General features: G+C 37.2%; 1 protein-coding gene across 1 annotated transcript; it reads left to right on the top strand.

The window, feature by feature from the left end:
• The first annotated feature begins 110 nt into the window (after window positions 1-110).
• Window positions 111-15,244, top strand: LOC306761501 (apoptosis-inducing factor 3-like). Its single transcript, XM_079247693.1, has 19 exons — window positions 111-1,861; window positions 1,996-2,083; window positions 3,261-3,370; window positions 3,634-3,743; window positions 3,827-3,871; window positions 5,008-5,089; window positions 5,791-5,903; window positions 6,000-6,086; window positions 6,202-6,293; window positions 8,401-8,531; window positions 9,584-9,699; window positions 9,786-9,857; window positions 9,981-10,044; window positions 10,903-10,979; window positions 11,179-11,296; window positions 12,710-12,808; window positions 13,571-13,646; window positions 13,753-13,857; window positions 14,706-15,244. Exons 1-19 carry the CDS (start codon window positions 1,834-1,836, stop codon window positions 14,737-14,739), a joined length of 1,647 nt encoding a protein of 548 aa, XP_079103819.1. The 5' UTR covers window positions 111-1,833; the 3' UTR covers window positions 14,740-15,244.
• The last annotated feature ends 2,739 nt before the right edge of the window (window positions 15,245-17,983 follow it).

Here is a 17,983-nt window from a genome sequence, read left to right as displayed (position 1 = left end):
TTTCCCCTTCATTAGTGTTCTTTTTTTTCCATACCACAATGTCAACTAAACAGGGTCTCACGTTGCCACCATCTTTAAATCTATGCCATATATTGTGTGTCATATTGTAGTTCTGGGACATAATGCTGCATTCACATGGTAAATAAAACCACCGGTAAATAAAGTTATGTTGAAATATACCATCTAAGGCTGCACACAACTGAAATCCTCACAGGTTACCACAGTTTGCCATATTAATCGATAAAAATACGGCACATAATTTTACGAATAATCTAATCATGTGTTTCTGTTGTGTGGAAGTGGATGATGCACAACATGGCGAAAGAGTCAACGAGTCTCAGGCAGCTCTGTGTGAGAAACTATCATGGTGTCTTATATTCCAGAGCCACATAGGCTTAGGAGTGCATCCGTGCATACCAGGAGAAAACATCATTATTCAGGTAATTAAAATCCCAGTTAATTGTTAGAACATAAAGAAAGTGGATTTGTCCCACATAAGAAAGACTATCCAGGTAGTAACTAGCAAAAAATGCAAAAGCCGGGGTCTGTGATGGCATGAGGGTACATCTGAACATATGAGATGTATGTTCTGCATATTTGTGAGGCACCACTGATGCAGAGCTGTGCACTAGAGATTTGTTATCAGTGGAAATTCTTTCCTTTGGAAGAAATTTTGCTTTTCAGCAGGACTCTGAGTGACTGACAACAGAATGACTTCATAGACATAATGTGCACACCTGCCTGCTCTGCTGCCATCTACCGCTTAGAACACAGGTGTCAAACTCCAGTCCTGGAGGGCCGCTATCATGCAGGTATTTGTTGTCTCCATGCTCCGACCCACCTGACTGAAACTCAAAAATTGGTTGACAAGAAGCTGCTGGATCTATTTGATTTGAATCAGCTGTGTTGGTAGAGGGAAACAACAAAATCCTGCCGGATAGTGGCCCTCCAGGACTGGAGTTTGACACCCCTGGCCTAGAAATATGTGGCTTACTATGAGAAAAGACCTCATGCGTGTAAAACAGTAATAATAAGTATTATCAATGCCCAAAAAATTATAAAGTGCCATTTACACTAGGGTTTATGTGAAACAATGACAAACACTCCTATTCGAGCTGCTTTTCACCGTTTTGCTAACATCAAAATTTTAATTGCATCTTCGTCATCTTCTGTAAAAAAAAATTGTTAATAAAGTCACTGAAAATAATATATTTGAAATTTTGTCTGTCAAATAAATGTAAAAGAAAATGAATAAATCACAGTTAAAAGTTTATTTTACAGCTTCAAAATATGCCTAACTTTTCCAAAAATGCAGTTTCAGACAAAGTTGGGAAAGACTCTAGAAAAATCGCATTACTAAATTGACTGCATTGTATTTGTCTTTTATTTAGCCTATATTTTCCATCACTACCTCATATACAACACATAAGTAGTCACCTCTGGTTTTGTAAGTGGTGCTTTGTTGCCTGTCCATTCAGCTTTTAGCTTTGTCAGCCTTTCTCTGTGCCGGCTATGGCAAACAAAAGACAACGATTCTCTTTCTGTGGAACAATAACAGAGCAAAATGAGCAGCCACACTACCAATACTGTTTATTGACTAGAGTCACAAAAGTAACTTTTTGGGAATTTTGCTTTCCTTATTAGACCCAAATCAAGTGCATTTGACAGCCTCCAGGATGGGTCCTGGGAATGGACTATACTGTGGAAACAGTCCTCCATCATTCATCAGCGCAGAGGAAAACAAAGTGACCTCGTGCACCTTTGGCTGCTCTCATCTGACAGACTTTTAGTGCTTTTGTAGTAGTTTGTGTATTTCTATCGCATACCAGCTGAATGACCAACATGTCTGGGACCAAACCACGTAAGTCATATGTTTCTGTTCTGATTGTTTCTGCGGTTCATTGGCTATTTTTACACATGTTCCAGCATATGAATGATTTGATGGTGAGGAGCTGGACTGAGTTTAATTAGCAATATTTTCACTGGTTTGTTTAGCACGTGGTGATTTTAGTGACTCTGATCCAGAAGACAAACAAGAGCTGACAGAGATGGTGTGTCTGGAGTCAGACCTGCAGGATGGAAAGTAAGAAAAGGGAGGCACATGTTCACAACTTGCCAACCTAAAATCTGTATTTTATTTCTATTCACTCTTCATGGCCCATGTATTAATCTTTTAAATGTTTCTACTTTGAGCAAAACACATGTCACAACCAAACAGAACAAGCCTGTGTCAATTTTCCACACCTTTTATTCAAAATATTTAGTTTAAGTTTTACTTATCCATAAACTAAAAGGCTTAAAAGATTAGCTAAATTAAGTAACAAAAGTAAAAGCATGTCTGTTAGCATGCTGACATGAACCTGATAGCATATGAGCACACAGCATGTTAGTTTATTGACCTTAAGATGTTAGCTCACTAACACGGGTCAATATGCTGACATAGTCTGTTGGTAGGCTAATGGTCAGTGTAAGTTAGCTAATATTTAGTAATTACCTGTTCAATATTTGGGAATATTGTGTAACAGTCAGGAAACCTAGCAGTTTGGACTGCAATATTGTTTTGTTTGGTTGGTTGGTTTTTTTCATGCTAAAAATGTAAACAGTAGAATGCAATAAAAGTGTCAAATACATATTAAAATCATGAAAAAAAAGAAAAAGAAAGAAAAAAAACAGTACTATATTTTATATAAAAACATCTTAGATCATCCACTGCCACTTCACTCACTGTGTGATGCAGCATTGTTGCCCAAAGTCAGGGTAGACTTCATAACTATTTTACAAGCTGCCATTAGACTTAATCACAGAGTTTGCCTCTGACTCTTTAGTATTGCAGGTAGTTTTGTTGTACATACTGAAAAAAGGGCATTTATGACCAGGTTAAGATGTTTGAAGGATGAATAAAGAAACAAACAAACAAATAAATAAATAAATACATTTCTGATTCTGAGGCTTTATTCACTGCTAATGTTTTTATATATTTTAATTAACAAAATCAGTTTGAAATGTGCTGCATCCTCTGAGGAACTGAAAGGCAATTTATAATCTCATGTGTGTTAACTTTGTACACATACATCTGTTTGTCTTAAAACCAATTAGAAATCTAAAAAAATATGACCTCACCTCAGCCAAGCATGTTGTTTTTATGAACTTGATGTAAATTGGAAAAGATAAGAAAAATCATTGCAGCACACATTTTTAAATGGAATATAACTGCATAGAAATAAAAATATATTTTATGCTGTGTTTGTGTGTGACCTGAGTATGATGGAAGTTGAAGTTGGACATCATGCTGTCCTGTTGACGCGCTGTGAAGGCAAATTCAGTGCCCTTGCCAACCAATGTACACATTATGGTGCTCCACTCAGCAAAGGTAAGAAGGCAGCATTTATGACCATGAAAAAATCAAACACAGTCTGATTCCACTTCTTCATTTTTATTGGTTTTACTGTTTTCCTGTGTGCATCACTCTTTATAGAAGTATTTCACTCTCACTGAGACACATCTTTATTCTAAAGAGAAATAACAGGAAGGTTTATGTTACATTAAAGTCTGAAGTCTGTTGCTTCTGCAGTTTATTAATTCATTTACGTTGTAATTCTGTATTTGCATGTTTGTGTGTGTGCGTGTATTCAGGCGTTTTGACAGGCCACAAAGTGCGCTGCCCATGGCACGGTTCCTGCTTTAATGTCCAAACTGGAGATTTAGAGGAGTTTCCTGGCATGGATGGTTTACCTTGCCACAAGGTAGAAACCTGAGACAAAAAGATGAGCATCACATTTGATAAGAAATTTGTGTTCTTTCTAATTCATCCTTATCTTTTTTAAAGGTCAAAATTCAAAACGGCAAAGTGTATGTGTCTGTAAATAAAAAGGTAAGATGATTAGCTTTTTTAAAAGAAAGTCATTCAGCTGCATGTAATCAATAAACTTGTAAGTGAAAATATTCTTGTTTCTATTGCTGTTTGCAATAAAATATTTTGTGTTTATAGTGACGGAAGTCCATTGAAACAGACATTGCTCTATCAATTTCTGCCCTGAAAATAATTCACAGAATAATAATATTTGCAGTTATTTGAGTCAATGTAAGTTAGGTGTACTGAAGCTTTACATGGATTACATAGGAAAACTAAACTTCCATTATTTACAACAGTAGACTGTGTACATACTCACCTCCTCATTGCTTTCTATGTGACAAGTACTCTATAATTGAACAGAGAGTGAAACTGATTTTTGGGCACCTTCAACCATCTAACTGATGAGTATGAAGCACATGCATACATGCAGTGTCAGATTGTTTTTATTAAATGAATGCTTTGCCCTTTTTTTTTTTCTTTTTTTTTTTTATTATTAGGTCATTTTTAAAGGAAGATAAGTTTTACATGCTGACAAAAATTGCCACAAAGTAATAGATAAGAGATAAAGAAAATGGATTCCACTTAGTCAAAGTAAGAAAATCACAGATGTAACTTATATTGTTAAGAGTGGCTCTGTTCGGTCAAAGCAAATCAGGATAGTGATGGAAGTTGAAACAATGCTTCTCTAAATTATACATTGTAGTAAAAGTGAGCAACCAGATCTTTTAACAGTGTATACAACAACACCAGATGTTTTTGTTAAAGGGGGGGAAATAATGAAACCAACAGAAATTCTCTCATGTTTTCCTAAATTTAGAGTAACAAACTAGCTGCCCTTGGTTTATTATTTAAATAATGAGCTATGTCTGATTATAAAAATGTTTTGTATTAAAAAATTGTTCAACTCTAGAGTAATAGTAACATTAAAAACAACTGTATAAAAATAAAAAACAACATATTGTAGCTGTCTAGAAAGTAATAAAGGTTATAAAAATTGCCCTTTTGTATTAAAAGCATATTCTGTCAGTAAGACGAAGTGAACCTATTTGATTTTTTGGTAACCTAAAACGTTCTCTTGATATGTCGAACAATTCTTGTTTACAAACATATAATTTTTATTTGATAAGTTTCTAAAATGTTCTGTTTCTATTTAGGATCTCAGGCACCAAAAAAGAATCAGGTATATGGGAGGTGCAGTACCGGGAGTCAATCACACCATTCTGCTGCTGGGAGGAGGTGAGTTGTGCGTATTTGTATGTTTGTGTTTGCTGTTGTCAGTGAAAGCTGCTATAAAAACACAGCAGAAAGGCTAAGCAGTCGACTGTGAAAACTTGTTTAAAATCCATGCACACATGTGTTTTAAAACAGTTTGACACTCACTTGTCCTCCACATAACTTAAAGTTTTTGATAAATTTGAAAGTACACAGATTTATGGTTTATTTTTTAAAATATGAACAAGGTAGTTATATTTTTATTATGTTAAGTAAAAGATAAACACTAATTTTGAGTTCTAGCTTTCTTAACTTTTTAAAAATCTTTGTTAATTTAAAAACTGTTTTCTTTTTTTTTTAAAAAATGATGTAGGAAGAATCACTGATTTAATGATTTCAATCTTTTCAACTTAGTACTAAATACTTAAAACAAACTGTATGGTCACACTGGCAAAACAATGCTGTCAGTGGGTAGTTCATACATGAGAGTTCAGATTTAGCGATGGTGCTGTCAAAATAACTGTACAGTTCATATGTTTGGCAGGTGTGTAAAAGACAGGGTTGTCCAGCTGTGGTCCTTGAAGGTTTTCTATGCATGTACTGCTCCAATATGTGTGACTCAAATGAATGAGTCAGATAAGGGATATGTTGAAATCCTGCAGAACTGGACACCCCTGGTATAAGACATGAGATGTTCTCTGGTGTGTAACTGTGTTAACTGTCAGGAGCCGCATCACTGATCTGTGCTGAGACTTTGCGGCAGAAAAACTTCGGTGGCAGAATCATCATGGTCTCCAGAGATGACCTGTTACCTTATGACAAAACCCGACTAAGCAAGGTGCAACAGATGACATGAACACCATACTTAAGAGTTGTTTTTTTTTAAATTTACGACCAGCATTAGAAACCAAGAGGCCTTCCACCTTTTTTACAGGTGATGAATGTGGAGAATGACACAATTGTGCTGAGGAGTATGGAGTTCTTCCATCAGTATGACATTGAGGTGTGGCTCCGGAAAAATGTGAGTATTTTTAATACATGTTGACCTTGTTCTCGTACTTAACTATTATTTTAAAAGCAATATAGATCCATTTTGATATTGAAGTTCTCTTGTTGTTGTATCATTGCATTTACAGGCACAGTCTTTGGACCCAGAGAAGAAGACACTCACATTTGAGGATGGTTCAGTTCAAAGCTATGATCAGATCCTTATTTCAACAGGCTGCAGGTACAGAGCTACACAAGCACTGTATGTGTACATGTCAGGTGAAGTTAGAGTTAACCAAAGCTTTCTCTGAAGCCAGAGGCAGCTACTGTTGATTCTCCAATGTGCAAATGATCAAAAGAAAGATTTAAGACACTGAAAATCCCCATTATGTCAAAATTGTAAGTGGGAAAATACTGAACTCCTGACACCAGGAACAGGAAGAACTGTTTAGGGTTTGTGTATAACTAACAGGAATACATGGGAAATAATAGCTATGCATGGACCCAATGCAAGAGGCTTTTTAGGGACTTCCAGTTAGCCCAACTATGATGGAGAGATGCCTAAATCTTTTGTGCCCATTTAAAACATGCCTGAATCTATTACAGGCTTCACTAAATATATTCTAATGTTAGGATTGAACATCTTAAACTGAGCCCTTCAGTCAAAATAACTGATCAAAATGATAATACAAAGGGAAATATGAGAAGAGAGCAAGAACACAATTCAAGTTTTCACTGCCACACAATTTTTTACACTTCAAATAAATAATATGAATTTAAAAAAAGTGGGTCAAACCCAAGATTAACAGAAAATAAAGTGGGTTGTGACTTACACAAATAGAAAAAACACTTGTAAGAATCTAACTAACAGGTTCAGAGAATCAGATGGTCAGTCAGCTGATCTACCGGTTAAGAAAACAGGCAGCTGAGCAAGTAAGATTTTAGTGCTGCTGACTGGTTAGGAGCTGATAGAAACTATCAGGAGGAGGTCATAAAGAACATGTCGGTCATCTGATCAATGACCTGTCTGGTTTGATGCCTCAAGATCTAAAGTATTTCAGATTTGCTCCTGCAAAGACAGTTTTTTAGGTTACCATGCAAACTCAGTCATACAAGCATATTCTTACCTAACGATTGCAGTGATGTTGCACTAACACAGAAATCCATTATCTACTTTATCAAACTTTGTAATGTACAGTATCCTTTTAACGGGAACCCCGATTAGTAGGAACAGCAGACCTTGTATGATGAACATTTACTTCCGTCAAAAAATGACTCTATTTCAATATTCATACAAATTAAAAAATCAATGTACACGACTACTAGGCAATGACATGTAAAGGTTGCTGCAGTTCCAGTCTTATTTCTCAGTCTTGTCTTAAAGTTTTCTGTTCAGTCTTTTCAACATGAAACTGAGTGCACTGACAGAGAGATCCATAATGAAGAAATCACTGAAGATAAACTTAAAATGGGGTTGACCAGATGGATAAAAATGGACCATAATATCTGCTGCTCGTGATGCAGCTGCTAGTGAGAGAAAACATTTAACTTTCTGACAGCAGCTCTTCATGCTAAACTTCATGATCAAATGTTTTCAAACATATGCATGTAGTGTGTTACACATTATATAATAATCAGTAATGACTGTGTTAAAATCACACAAAGAACTTGATTACATTTAACTGTGTCAACAGATATATTTATCTCAAGGTTTTCCTGTGCATAACAGCTCATTAAAACTGTCTGTTTGCCTCAGACTGACAAACAAGACTCTCACAGCTGTCCTATTGTTTTTCCAGCTGTTTACCTGCATAGACATTATCTGTCGTAAGAGACTTCTACCAGTGCTGTGCTAAAATAAACACCCATCTTGAAAATAAGATTACGCACACAAACATATTTTACAGTGTTTCTCCCATTCACTTCCCCTATTCTTGTCACTTTCAAAGCAATGAACTCTCGTAGTTGATTTTACTTCTTTTCGACTGGTGTCTGCACGCAAAAGCAGTGCAACAATGTTTTTGTACATTCACAGATCAGGAGAAAAAGAAAATCAAGATATGAACAAGTTAATATGCTTTCACCTCCTTGTCTGTCTTGAGAGCAACTACTACATGTCAGTGTCCCAGAATGCATTTCGCAAGCAAAATAATGGCAACTTCTGTTGGTCAAAATCATGGTTAACATGTGTTTTTTTTTAAAGTGATTAAGGTATTTTATATAATTAGGTGAACCATACAAAATTTTGAAAATTGAAAAGTGTCTTTAAGTAAAGAAACTGGTCATTGTTGTAGCGCCACTACAGTAAACGACATTACTTACAAACAGAGTCATGGCGTGTCCTTTAGAGCTAAGGGTCTGGATTTGCCCGGCATGAAGTTGACCAATGTCAAGATGTTGGAGACACCAGAGGATGCTCGACAAATCCATGCTGCTTGTGTGGGCTCCAGAGTTGTCCTCGTGGGAACTTCTTTTGTTGGTAATGTAGCTGCTGAACTGCGGTGCTGTGACTGTGTCTGTTGCCGACTCAACCTGTGGGGCTTCTATGACCAGAGGCGGTCCTGGCTAGTTTTGCGCTCTGGGCGAACCACCCATCACAAACACAAACACACACACACACACACACACACGCATACACGACACAATACAAAAGTTGTTTGCAAGAATTTACAACTTGCATTAAAATGTGTTTGGGTCATCTGACAGTGCCTGACCACATGAAAGAGTAAGTAAAATTTAAAACCTGACTTTTCTGACATTCGATGATGCAAAATCATCATTTACATCATCATATGATATCTGTTGTGCAATTGTATGATTGATGCTGATGATGACAAGTCCAGAGAGAAACTAAGCATAACAGACTATAAAATATTCAAAAAGCATCACATAAACGTCATGTCAGTGCATGTTGACATCACATGTATGTTATATGGCTTATGTTATGTAAGTTAGCACAGACCCATGTATAGCATTAAAAACTCCAGTCAGGACGTGCTAATGTTTACCACATTCCCAGACTAACATGTGAACCTGCACTTGTTGTGTTGCAAACACAAACTAATATATTCTGTGGCTAAGTAGCAAGAGGATAATAAAAAGTTTTTCATTCCATGTACAATATTGTCACTCATGGGGACCTGCATACCTTTATCTTTAGAGCGTTTCTCTTCTTCCTATCTCTTTCTGGACTGGGCGCCTCATGGTTTCTTTGGTCTTTTGTTCATTATGCCACACCTTTGACTCGACTAAACATCATCACCTTTCCATCCATCAAACACCCAGAGCTAAGATTGATGTCACGTGATGTGAAAGAATTCACCTGTTTTCTTTTTCTTTCTTTCTTTTTTTGTCTAACATTTTCAGCAACCCAATAAATGTAACATTATACACACGTGTTAATTTCATGAATGAAATATATATATACTTTCAGGACTAAGAATGAAACTGATGTATTTAGTCAATATTTTTCATTAGTGAGTTTCAGTGTTGTTAACTTATGTTAAACCATCTATACTGATATTTTATCAGGAATGGAAGTTGCATCTTATATGCTTGAAAAAGCATCAAGTATAACCGTGATTGGGAGCAGTGAGCTGCCGTACCAAAACACACTGGGCCGAGAGGTTGGCAAAATCACCATGATGGTAAGAGAGAGAATTCTGCATATCATTTATTGAAAACGTCCTTTTTCAGCTGAATTACTTGTAATTGGTCTCTGCTGTTTCTGCAGATGCTGTCACAGAAAAAAGTTAAATTCTACATGAACGATAGTGTGATAGACATCAAAGGTGTGAATGGCAAGGTAAAATGACGAGCTACACATTGTGCCACGGAGTTTTATCATTGAGTGAAACTGTGTTTACAGAAGAAAAACAGAAATACACCGATCTTCATGTTTGCCGTATCTTCCTTTATTCTCATCAAGGTGAATGAGGTTGTTCTCAAAAGTGGAAACATTATCCCAGCTGATGTTTTAATTGTGGGTATTGGTGAGTAAAATGAAGACATGTTTTGTCATTTCCACCTTCAGCAATGTCTTCTGGAAAATAAACCTCTTGCTTTCCCTGCAAACAAGTCTTTGTAATGCACAGAGTCCTCTGAAACATTTTTCTTAAATTTTTAATATTTAACCTCATGCTAAGTGCACCAACCCTGAAGTTTTAATTTTCAGGAATCTTAGTGGATTAGGCTACTTCACGGTCCGTCAACCAGCGTTATGGGTTATTGTTTATTTAGCCAAAGTACCTTTTCATGTCATTGCATTTCAGTTTCACCCCATTAGATCACTTCTCATTGTCCTTTCTACTGTTTTATTAGCTCTGAGCATTTCAATCCACCTTTTTTGTCTAGAAAATCAAAAATAAACCAAGAATTTTAAAATCAGAAACACTGATGTTGGAAGATGTAACCCCCAAAAATGGTGCTTTTTCACCTAATATGCAGCACTTGTGACCTACACAATGTGGAAACCCTGGCTTCTGGCCTTTTTCCGACTGATTCAGTATCTTGTGTTGTAAATACCGCTGAGCTACTGCTGAACTTGAAAGGGTTGCAAGCATTCAGCTGGTATCTGGTAAAGCCCATCTACTTTGACCCTAACTAGGTTACAGACACCATGATCCTATCATGATCAAACAGAGACCTCTTCACATCTGAGGCAGTGCATTTAGTTTGACTGAGATAGGTGTCATTCCTGTTATTTCACCTTTTTGTCTGAATGATGCTCTCATATAAAACCTACAAAATGGCTGTTTTTAACTTATCCAGTAATGAACTCAGGAAAAACTTCCTAATACACAAAAAACTCCTACAAAAAAAAGAGATTTTTCTTTTCTCACCCTCAACAGGCAGCATCCCCAACTCGGAGTTCCTGACAGGCACTAAAGTAAAGATGAACTCAAAAAATTATGTCATTGTTGACAAGGTGAGACTGTTGTTTCCATAATTATGTTCATCCTATACTGCACGTTCATTGTCTGCTTCATCTTCAGTGGTACCATATTCCCAACTACTAAAATTTGCCAAGATCAGGGTTTTAAGAGTAAAATAATTGTTTCTTTATATGAATCAACATATGATGCTTTATTATTGGCTTTTTTTCTGCCTACATTTCTCTACAATAGTACATGCGCACAAACGTCCCTGATGTGTTCTGTGCGGGTGACTTGGCCTCCTTCCCACTGACTATAGCCAAAAACCGGCTGGTCAACATCGGACACTGGCAGCTGGCACAAGCACAAGGTACCAAGAAAATATGTGATGCCTTTACAAATCCCACAGCTATTTTAACAAAGATAGGCTTTAACCAGTTTTACTGGTAATATTTGATCTATAAATGATTTAGAGCTTGACTCTCATATGTAAGATGGGTATTGTGTGAGTTCTGCATATGAAGCCATAAAACACAAGGCACTTTTGCCAGAGAACTTCCTCTCCAAAATCAGAAGCCCTTTGGAAAACTCCCAAGTTGCATGGTATTTTACAGGAAATGGTCAGTATAGTATGCATAATAATAATAATAATGATGATAATAATAATAATAATAATAATAATAACAATAATAATTTTTTTAAAAGTGAAATATCACTGACATAACTTTAGTCTATTTCTGATAAGTGACAGTCGAGACACTGCAGAGTGACTCTGTAAATGTGTCCTCAGCCCTTTTATGCACAATGTCTACAACAGTGGACTATTATTCGATCTGCAGCTGCACATATTATTCCAATTCTTTCTGCCATTCCTGAAATTATTATTAGTATTTGTCACCTTGAAATATTGCCTTGTAAATCAACAGTGGCATGACATCTGTATGACGTTTCCAGGTGCATAAACACAGTTAATCATCTGCAATCATTTCTGAGCTTGTCAGGTTTTTCCACATTTCTCAGTAAGTAACTCTCAACTGGTTGTTAAGACTCTCTTTCCTAGCACTACGACACCCACAGGTCTCCTCTCTTATTCCACAGTCAGCTTTCAGCTTCTCAGTGGCCAACCTGAGGACCTTCTGACATTTTTGCTGGTGATATTAATATGGGTCCTGCAGATTGACATAATAGTCTTTACCCGTTTCCTATAATATAATAGTTTAAAAGATTAAAGCTTTAGGGAATTAAAAAATGTGCTCAGCTTAATGACTTAATAAAAAAAAGAACAGTTGATATTCTGCAGCCGTCAGTTTTCTATACAGTATCTGACCGTTGATTGATGAATGTGAGCCAGAAAACAGTGCTTTTCACCCATCTGACAATGCTGTTTGAGTATTTAGAAGAGAGAAATGTTAAAAAGAATTTGATCCAAAGGATTGTCCAACCATGTACTTACATTACTAACTGCAGCTGAAGTAACAGTGGAATGAAAATTATCATTCAGACTGAGCCAGCGCGTCTATTCAGAGCAGTGAACTGACCATTTCACTGGACCTATGTAGTGGTGTGCATTGTCAAAAGTAACAAGATAACATGCATCTAATCAGAATCAAGCATTAATCCAGACAAAAGCTTGTTCCGGCAAACACCAGATCCTGATGAATAAACTCTTATCAGCTGTGGGTTGTTTTTCTTTTTAATGCATTTTATGTTAAACGTGTACCTGCTGTTCTTCCTGCAGTTTTACTTGAGGTTAAACTGATAAATAAATATATTTTATTTTAAGGGAGGATAGCAGCTCTGAACATGCTGGGCCAACATACAGAACTCAGCTCTGTTCCTTACTACTGGACCGTCCTACTGGGTAAAACAATTAGATATGCAGGTGGGCACACACACCAACACACAAATGTATGCGTTTGTATGTTTCCACAAATCAAACAAATGTGAAATTGAACTACTTTTGGAAGCTTTCAGTAATTATTAAGGCTATTGAGCAGAGAGGTGATTCACACACCAAATTATAAAGCAATTTAAAAACCCACACCTGGTATAGTCTTTTTCTCTCTCACACACACACACACAGGGACACACACTCTCCCTCTCTTTTTTTCTCGCCTTCTCTATAATAGCGTCTGCCAAATGACTGTAGAATAGAACAAATAAACTCTAATCACTTATTTTCTGTCTCTTAACTGAAGGTAAAAGTAGTTAATAAAACAAATTTTGGCTTGATGCTGCTGGTAGAAACCGATATCTTGAGTATCCATCCACACCAGAAGCCAGTCCACCTTTGGCCACAGAAGGCACCACTATAGGAACCATCCAGATCAGGACAGGCTGCAGGGCTGTCTGGGTGGCTGCAGCGAGCGACCCTCAGCCACCCAGACAAGGATGACCCACATGGCAACAGCCCAGTAGACTGAGCGGACAGAGCCCCCCGTGTGAAGGACTTCCATGAGGAACACATATAAATTACAAATTAATAAATGTTTAAAAATTCAGTTAAAAGTTAAGCTTAAAATATAGGTGTCCAGCTCCATCTGAACTCATAATTAGTTTGCTTATTAATTTGCTTTGCATTAAAACCTGATAGATACCAAATCTGAACCAGTCTAGCTCATGTTTTTCTCTGTGCTTGTGGCAGGCTATGGGGAGGGATACACTGATCTGCTGTTGAAAGGAAGTTTAGAAGAGAACAAATTCTTGGCCTTGTACATCAAGTAAGTTAAGTGAGAGATATATAATATTGTAATCACATAAAAATGTCTCTTTTAAACAGACGGCCAGTTTTGCTTTGTTTATTTCTTTGTGTGTGTTAACTTGTAGGAATGATGAAGTCATAGCAGCAGCGGGCTTGGATTATGATCCAGCTGTGTCCGCAGTCGCTGAGAGGCTCTTTTCAGGAAATGTCATCACAAAAAAAGAGGCTCAGTGTGTAAAATTACTTCCACCTTCTTGCTTTTTCTTCATTCTTTGAAATTCAGTAATTTGAACAAGAGATTATTTGAAAAAGAAAGGTTTTCATGACTGTAAGAAAACTAAAGACATCTATGCATTTCGTCATGGGGGTCATCATTAGGAAGAGTGAAACAATGTCATAAATCATGTCTAACCTTAACAAAGATAAAAAAAAAAAAAATTAAAAAAAAAAGAACCAGATTTATTACTTCTGGTTCTTAAGAGCTCCAGACTTTTTCTGTTGTGGAGGTCCTTGATTAATACCAGTTTCTTTTTCTCATTAACATAAGAGCACTATTTTCCAGTTGCAAATTCTTCTACTGAATTACAAGCCCTTGAATCCCATATCACCATCTCAAAACCACACAGCCTGGTTTATCTACATGCACAATCTCAGTTTGTCCACATGGATGTAGCCACCATGATTAGGTCCTGATATCGATTACTTTTAAAACACAACATCTCACCTGTAAAAGGTTTATCATAAATAAATGAGCTGATGAAAAGAAACATCACATCCCAACAACCTCATGTCCTCAGAAAACTAGATTTTTCCTTGAAGAAGCTCCATTAATTTTCACGACCTGCTAGCATTTACAGCAGAGAGACAAAGTTAATACCTACATTGTTGGTGGTGACAAAAATATTACAACAAAACAAGTCAAATACAAAGTATCTTCACTTCATAGTGAGAAATGAGGCTAAAAGGGGATACTGGTCTAAAATAACTCAAATGTAACAGAATAAATGAGCAGCAAATCTGCACCTGAATGCACTAAAGAGTATTAATCTGTTATTGGTTTTTCTTTTTTCTTTGACAGATCTGACGATCTCAGCTGGCTGCATTTGTCTTGACCTTCATGTCCACTCATTTGTTCACATGCAGCCACAAAGTTCTCCATCGGTCTTTTAGTCACCATGGTTCTCAGCAGCGACAAGGAGTCAGGGGACAATGACTAAAATGTCTCATTCAGATGAGACAAACTCCAGTAAAAGAGTCAAAGAGCACCAACAGCAGTGAGGATCACAGTTTCACGTTGTGATGCAGGCTGTGTTGGGAAACTGTGTGCCATGCAGTCAAAGTCCATGTGTGAGGGACTCCACAGTGTACACAACATATACCTCAATGGATGCAGCTTTTTGACATTCTTTTTTCTCTTCTAATCTTAATATTTGTCATGCTTTCAGTATTTTTTTAAGTTAACTGGTTTATGCTCTAGGAGTCTTTCAGTAACAGTTCAGAGGCCCCATCCCATGTAAGATGCCTCGGTACGTTCTCTGCTTGAAATGTAAAAACTGGTGTAAACTGCATTTTACTTGGATGGGGCTGCTGGATAAACACAAGTGACCTTAATGCCCACAGCAGCTCTGTACATGGTGTAGTCAGTGAATCGGAGGGGAGGGTGGGATTAAAAGAATAGAGAGGGGATGGTCAGCTCTTTGGAACAGAGATGCTGAAACAGGCATCAGTAACAAAACACATCAACAGGGGACAATAGGCCCTCAGCTAACAGCAAAAAAGGTGCTATGACAAGCCCTCACAAAAGAAAGAGTGCATTTTCCTCTCCTCCCTCAGTCACTCTCCCAGTTCTATTGCTGTCTTTCCCTAACAAATCATTTTATTTCTTTGCACAGGGAAATTGATCAGAATTTAAATTATTTTGCTATTTCAAATTTGAATAGTTTTGAATTATTTAAACCAGTATTTATAAACTCTTGAAATGGTGTTATCTTCTGTTTTTATATCAAAGCATGCATGATAATGTTTTTTTTTCCCTTCAGGATAGGGTCATTAAATAATTTTTAATGGTTTAATCTTTAGATTTTTTTAAACTCATTAACACACAAAGCTAAAAGTTAATGGTGGAAGAGCTGCATTACAACACAAACTCTGCCATACTCTCTAAAATCCATTTTAAAATTGTATCCATCATTTAGTCAATCCCCCTTTCGGAAGTAAGCGTCCACTGCCCTGGTGTTCCAGTATATGCAGCATTTTATTATAAAGGATGGAAATAAATCTATTATAAGCAGCTTGATGGCTTAATCTGACCAGTATCACCTTGTTGCAATAAATAATTTGGTTTAAATAGTTTTTTTTTTTTTTTACTATAGTTGAAAATGTACTTTGCCTCATTGAAGATGGAAAAAGTTGCTAATTATTAGTCCTGTTTTAATTGGACTTTCTCAGCAATGAAAGGTGATCTCAGAGGCAAATGGTAAAGTGAACAGCGATATACTTGTCATTTAACCTTTTTGTGTTTTATTTTGTTCACACATTAAAAAAATATGAGGCAAAGCTCCAGCGCCTTTGTTGTGTTTTCTCACACATCTATGTTGGACGGTCTGTTTCAACTAGAGAGTACATGTTCAGTCTGCCATCTGTTGTCCACCAGTAGTAGTGTTTCTGTAAAGTAACATTGCAGGATAGTCCAAATCCAGTCTCCAGGGCCACAGCTGGGTAGATCTTAGGTGATTCCCTTTTTTCACATACCTCCAGATTAAATCAATCTCTTCAACGGCTTGTCCTCAAACTCTCCATAAACCTGTTAATCACCCAATAATTTAAGGCAAGTGAGGCGAGCAGTCTTTTAAAGCCTGCAGGGTAATTGCCTGTGAGGACCAGATTTGGACTTGCCTGTATGAAAACATGTTGTGAAACAACAAACCATTAAATTAGTCACCTTGTGAAAAGTCATGCACTTTGTGTCATATAGGTGTGTTTGCTAAAACCCTGTTATGGGAAAAAAAGGTGTAGGCTGGGTGTAATGAAAATAAAATGTCTAGTTTTACACAAATATCAGTGTTTGTTGCCAAATTGTTCCAAAATTTTGGTGGAATTAATTCCAAATGAGCATATATTTTAAAATATATCTAAACAGTAAAAACATTAGATGCATTGTTTTTTTATATATATAAAATTTCTCTATTAAACATGTAGGTTAAAATGATTTTCAAAGGATCACATTTAGTTTGATTTTCATATCAGAAAATACAGTCAGGGTAAAATAAACTATGGAAATGAGAAGTTCATCTTGTTATACAGTTATTATGCCTTTATTTATTTTTTTTAAATAAAGGCTCTTACTGCCTTACGACTGCTTTCAAGGTAAGCAGTGCAGAACAGCAAGACATATGTAGAAATAGAGAAATACTGAGATTAGGACTGTGTATTTTAGACCACATGTCTAAACAGCATTTTTAGTTTCTGGAGACACGTTACTGTGCAAAACTGCCAGTCTTTATTTGTATCCATTCGGTTGTTCCATCCATTTTAAGCTGTGAGCAAGTTAATCCTGTGATGACTGACAGCAAGCACAAAGCTCTAATTTGCTTTTTATTCAGCCTATGTTCAGATGCAGTATTGATACAGACCGCTGTTTGTCACAGTCTGCTCTCTTTGAGAAAAGTCTGTTTCAAGGTGTGCTGGCTTTCTTTCAACAATCTTTCTCGATATGTGATGTAACGTTGCCGCCTGTTGGTCCTGTACTGCTCCAGCCTCTTGGCTTCCTCCCAGGGGTCCTGCAGCACTCCTTCCCACCTCACACTCTCCCTGGTTTGGATGCTGAGCTCTGCCAGACGTGCCAGAGCACCAATGTCACTGGATTTATGTGTGGCTGTGGCAGGGGCCTGCAAATCCTTGTGTTGTTTGTTGCTCATCTGGCTTCTACCTTTGAGCTGTTCTCTCTTCTTTTTACGGGTAGCACCAGGCTTAGAAAGCTGGCTTTGGGTCTGACCTTTGTCCGGAGGGGGCATAAGGGATGCAGGCAAGTTTTCAGGAAGCAAAGATGCACCCAGAAGTTTCTCTGCAGGAAGATAACATAAATATATATGGGTAAATGGACTTGTACTTCTATAGCGCTTTTCTAGTCATACAGACCACTCAAAGCGCTTTACACTACTTGTCACATTCACCCATTCGCACACACACTCACTCAACACACTCATACCCCAATAGGCACATCGGGGGGCAGTTTGGGGTTCAGTGTCTTGCCCTAGGACACTTCAGCATTTCAGGGGAAGCCTGGAATCGAGCCCCCAACTTACCAGTTGAAGGACAACTGCTCTTCCTCCTGAGCTACAGCCGCCCCTGCACTGC

Source organism: Telmatherina bonti (genome assembly GCF_933228915.1).
Source record: "Telmatherina bonti genome assembly, chromosome: 10".
NCBI classification, from domain to species: domain Eukaryota; kingdom Metazoa; phylum Chordata; class Actinopteri; order Atheriniformes; family Telmatherinidae; genus Telmatherina; species Telmatherina bonti.
Note: the sequence above shows the minus strand (reverse complement) of the source record. Positions and strands in the feature narration are given on the sequence as shown.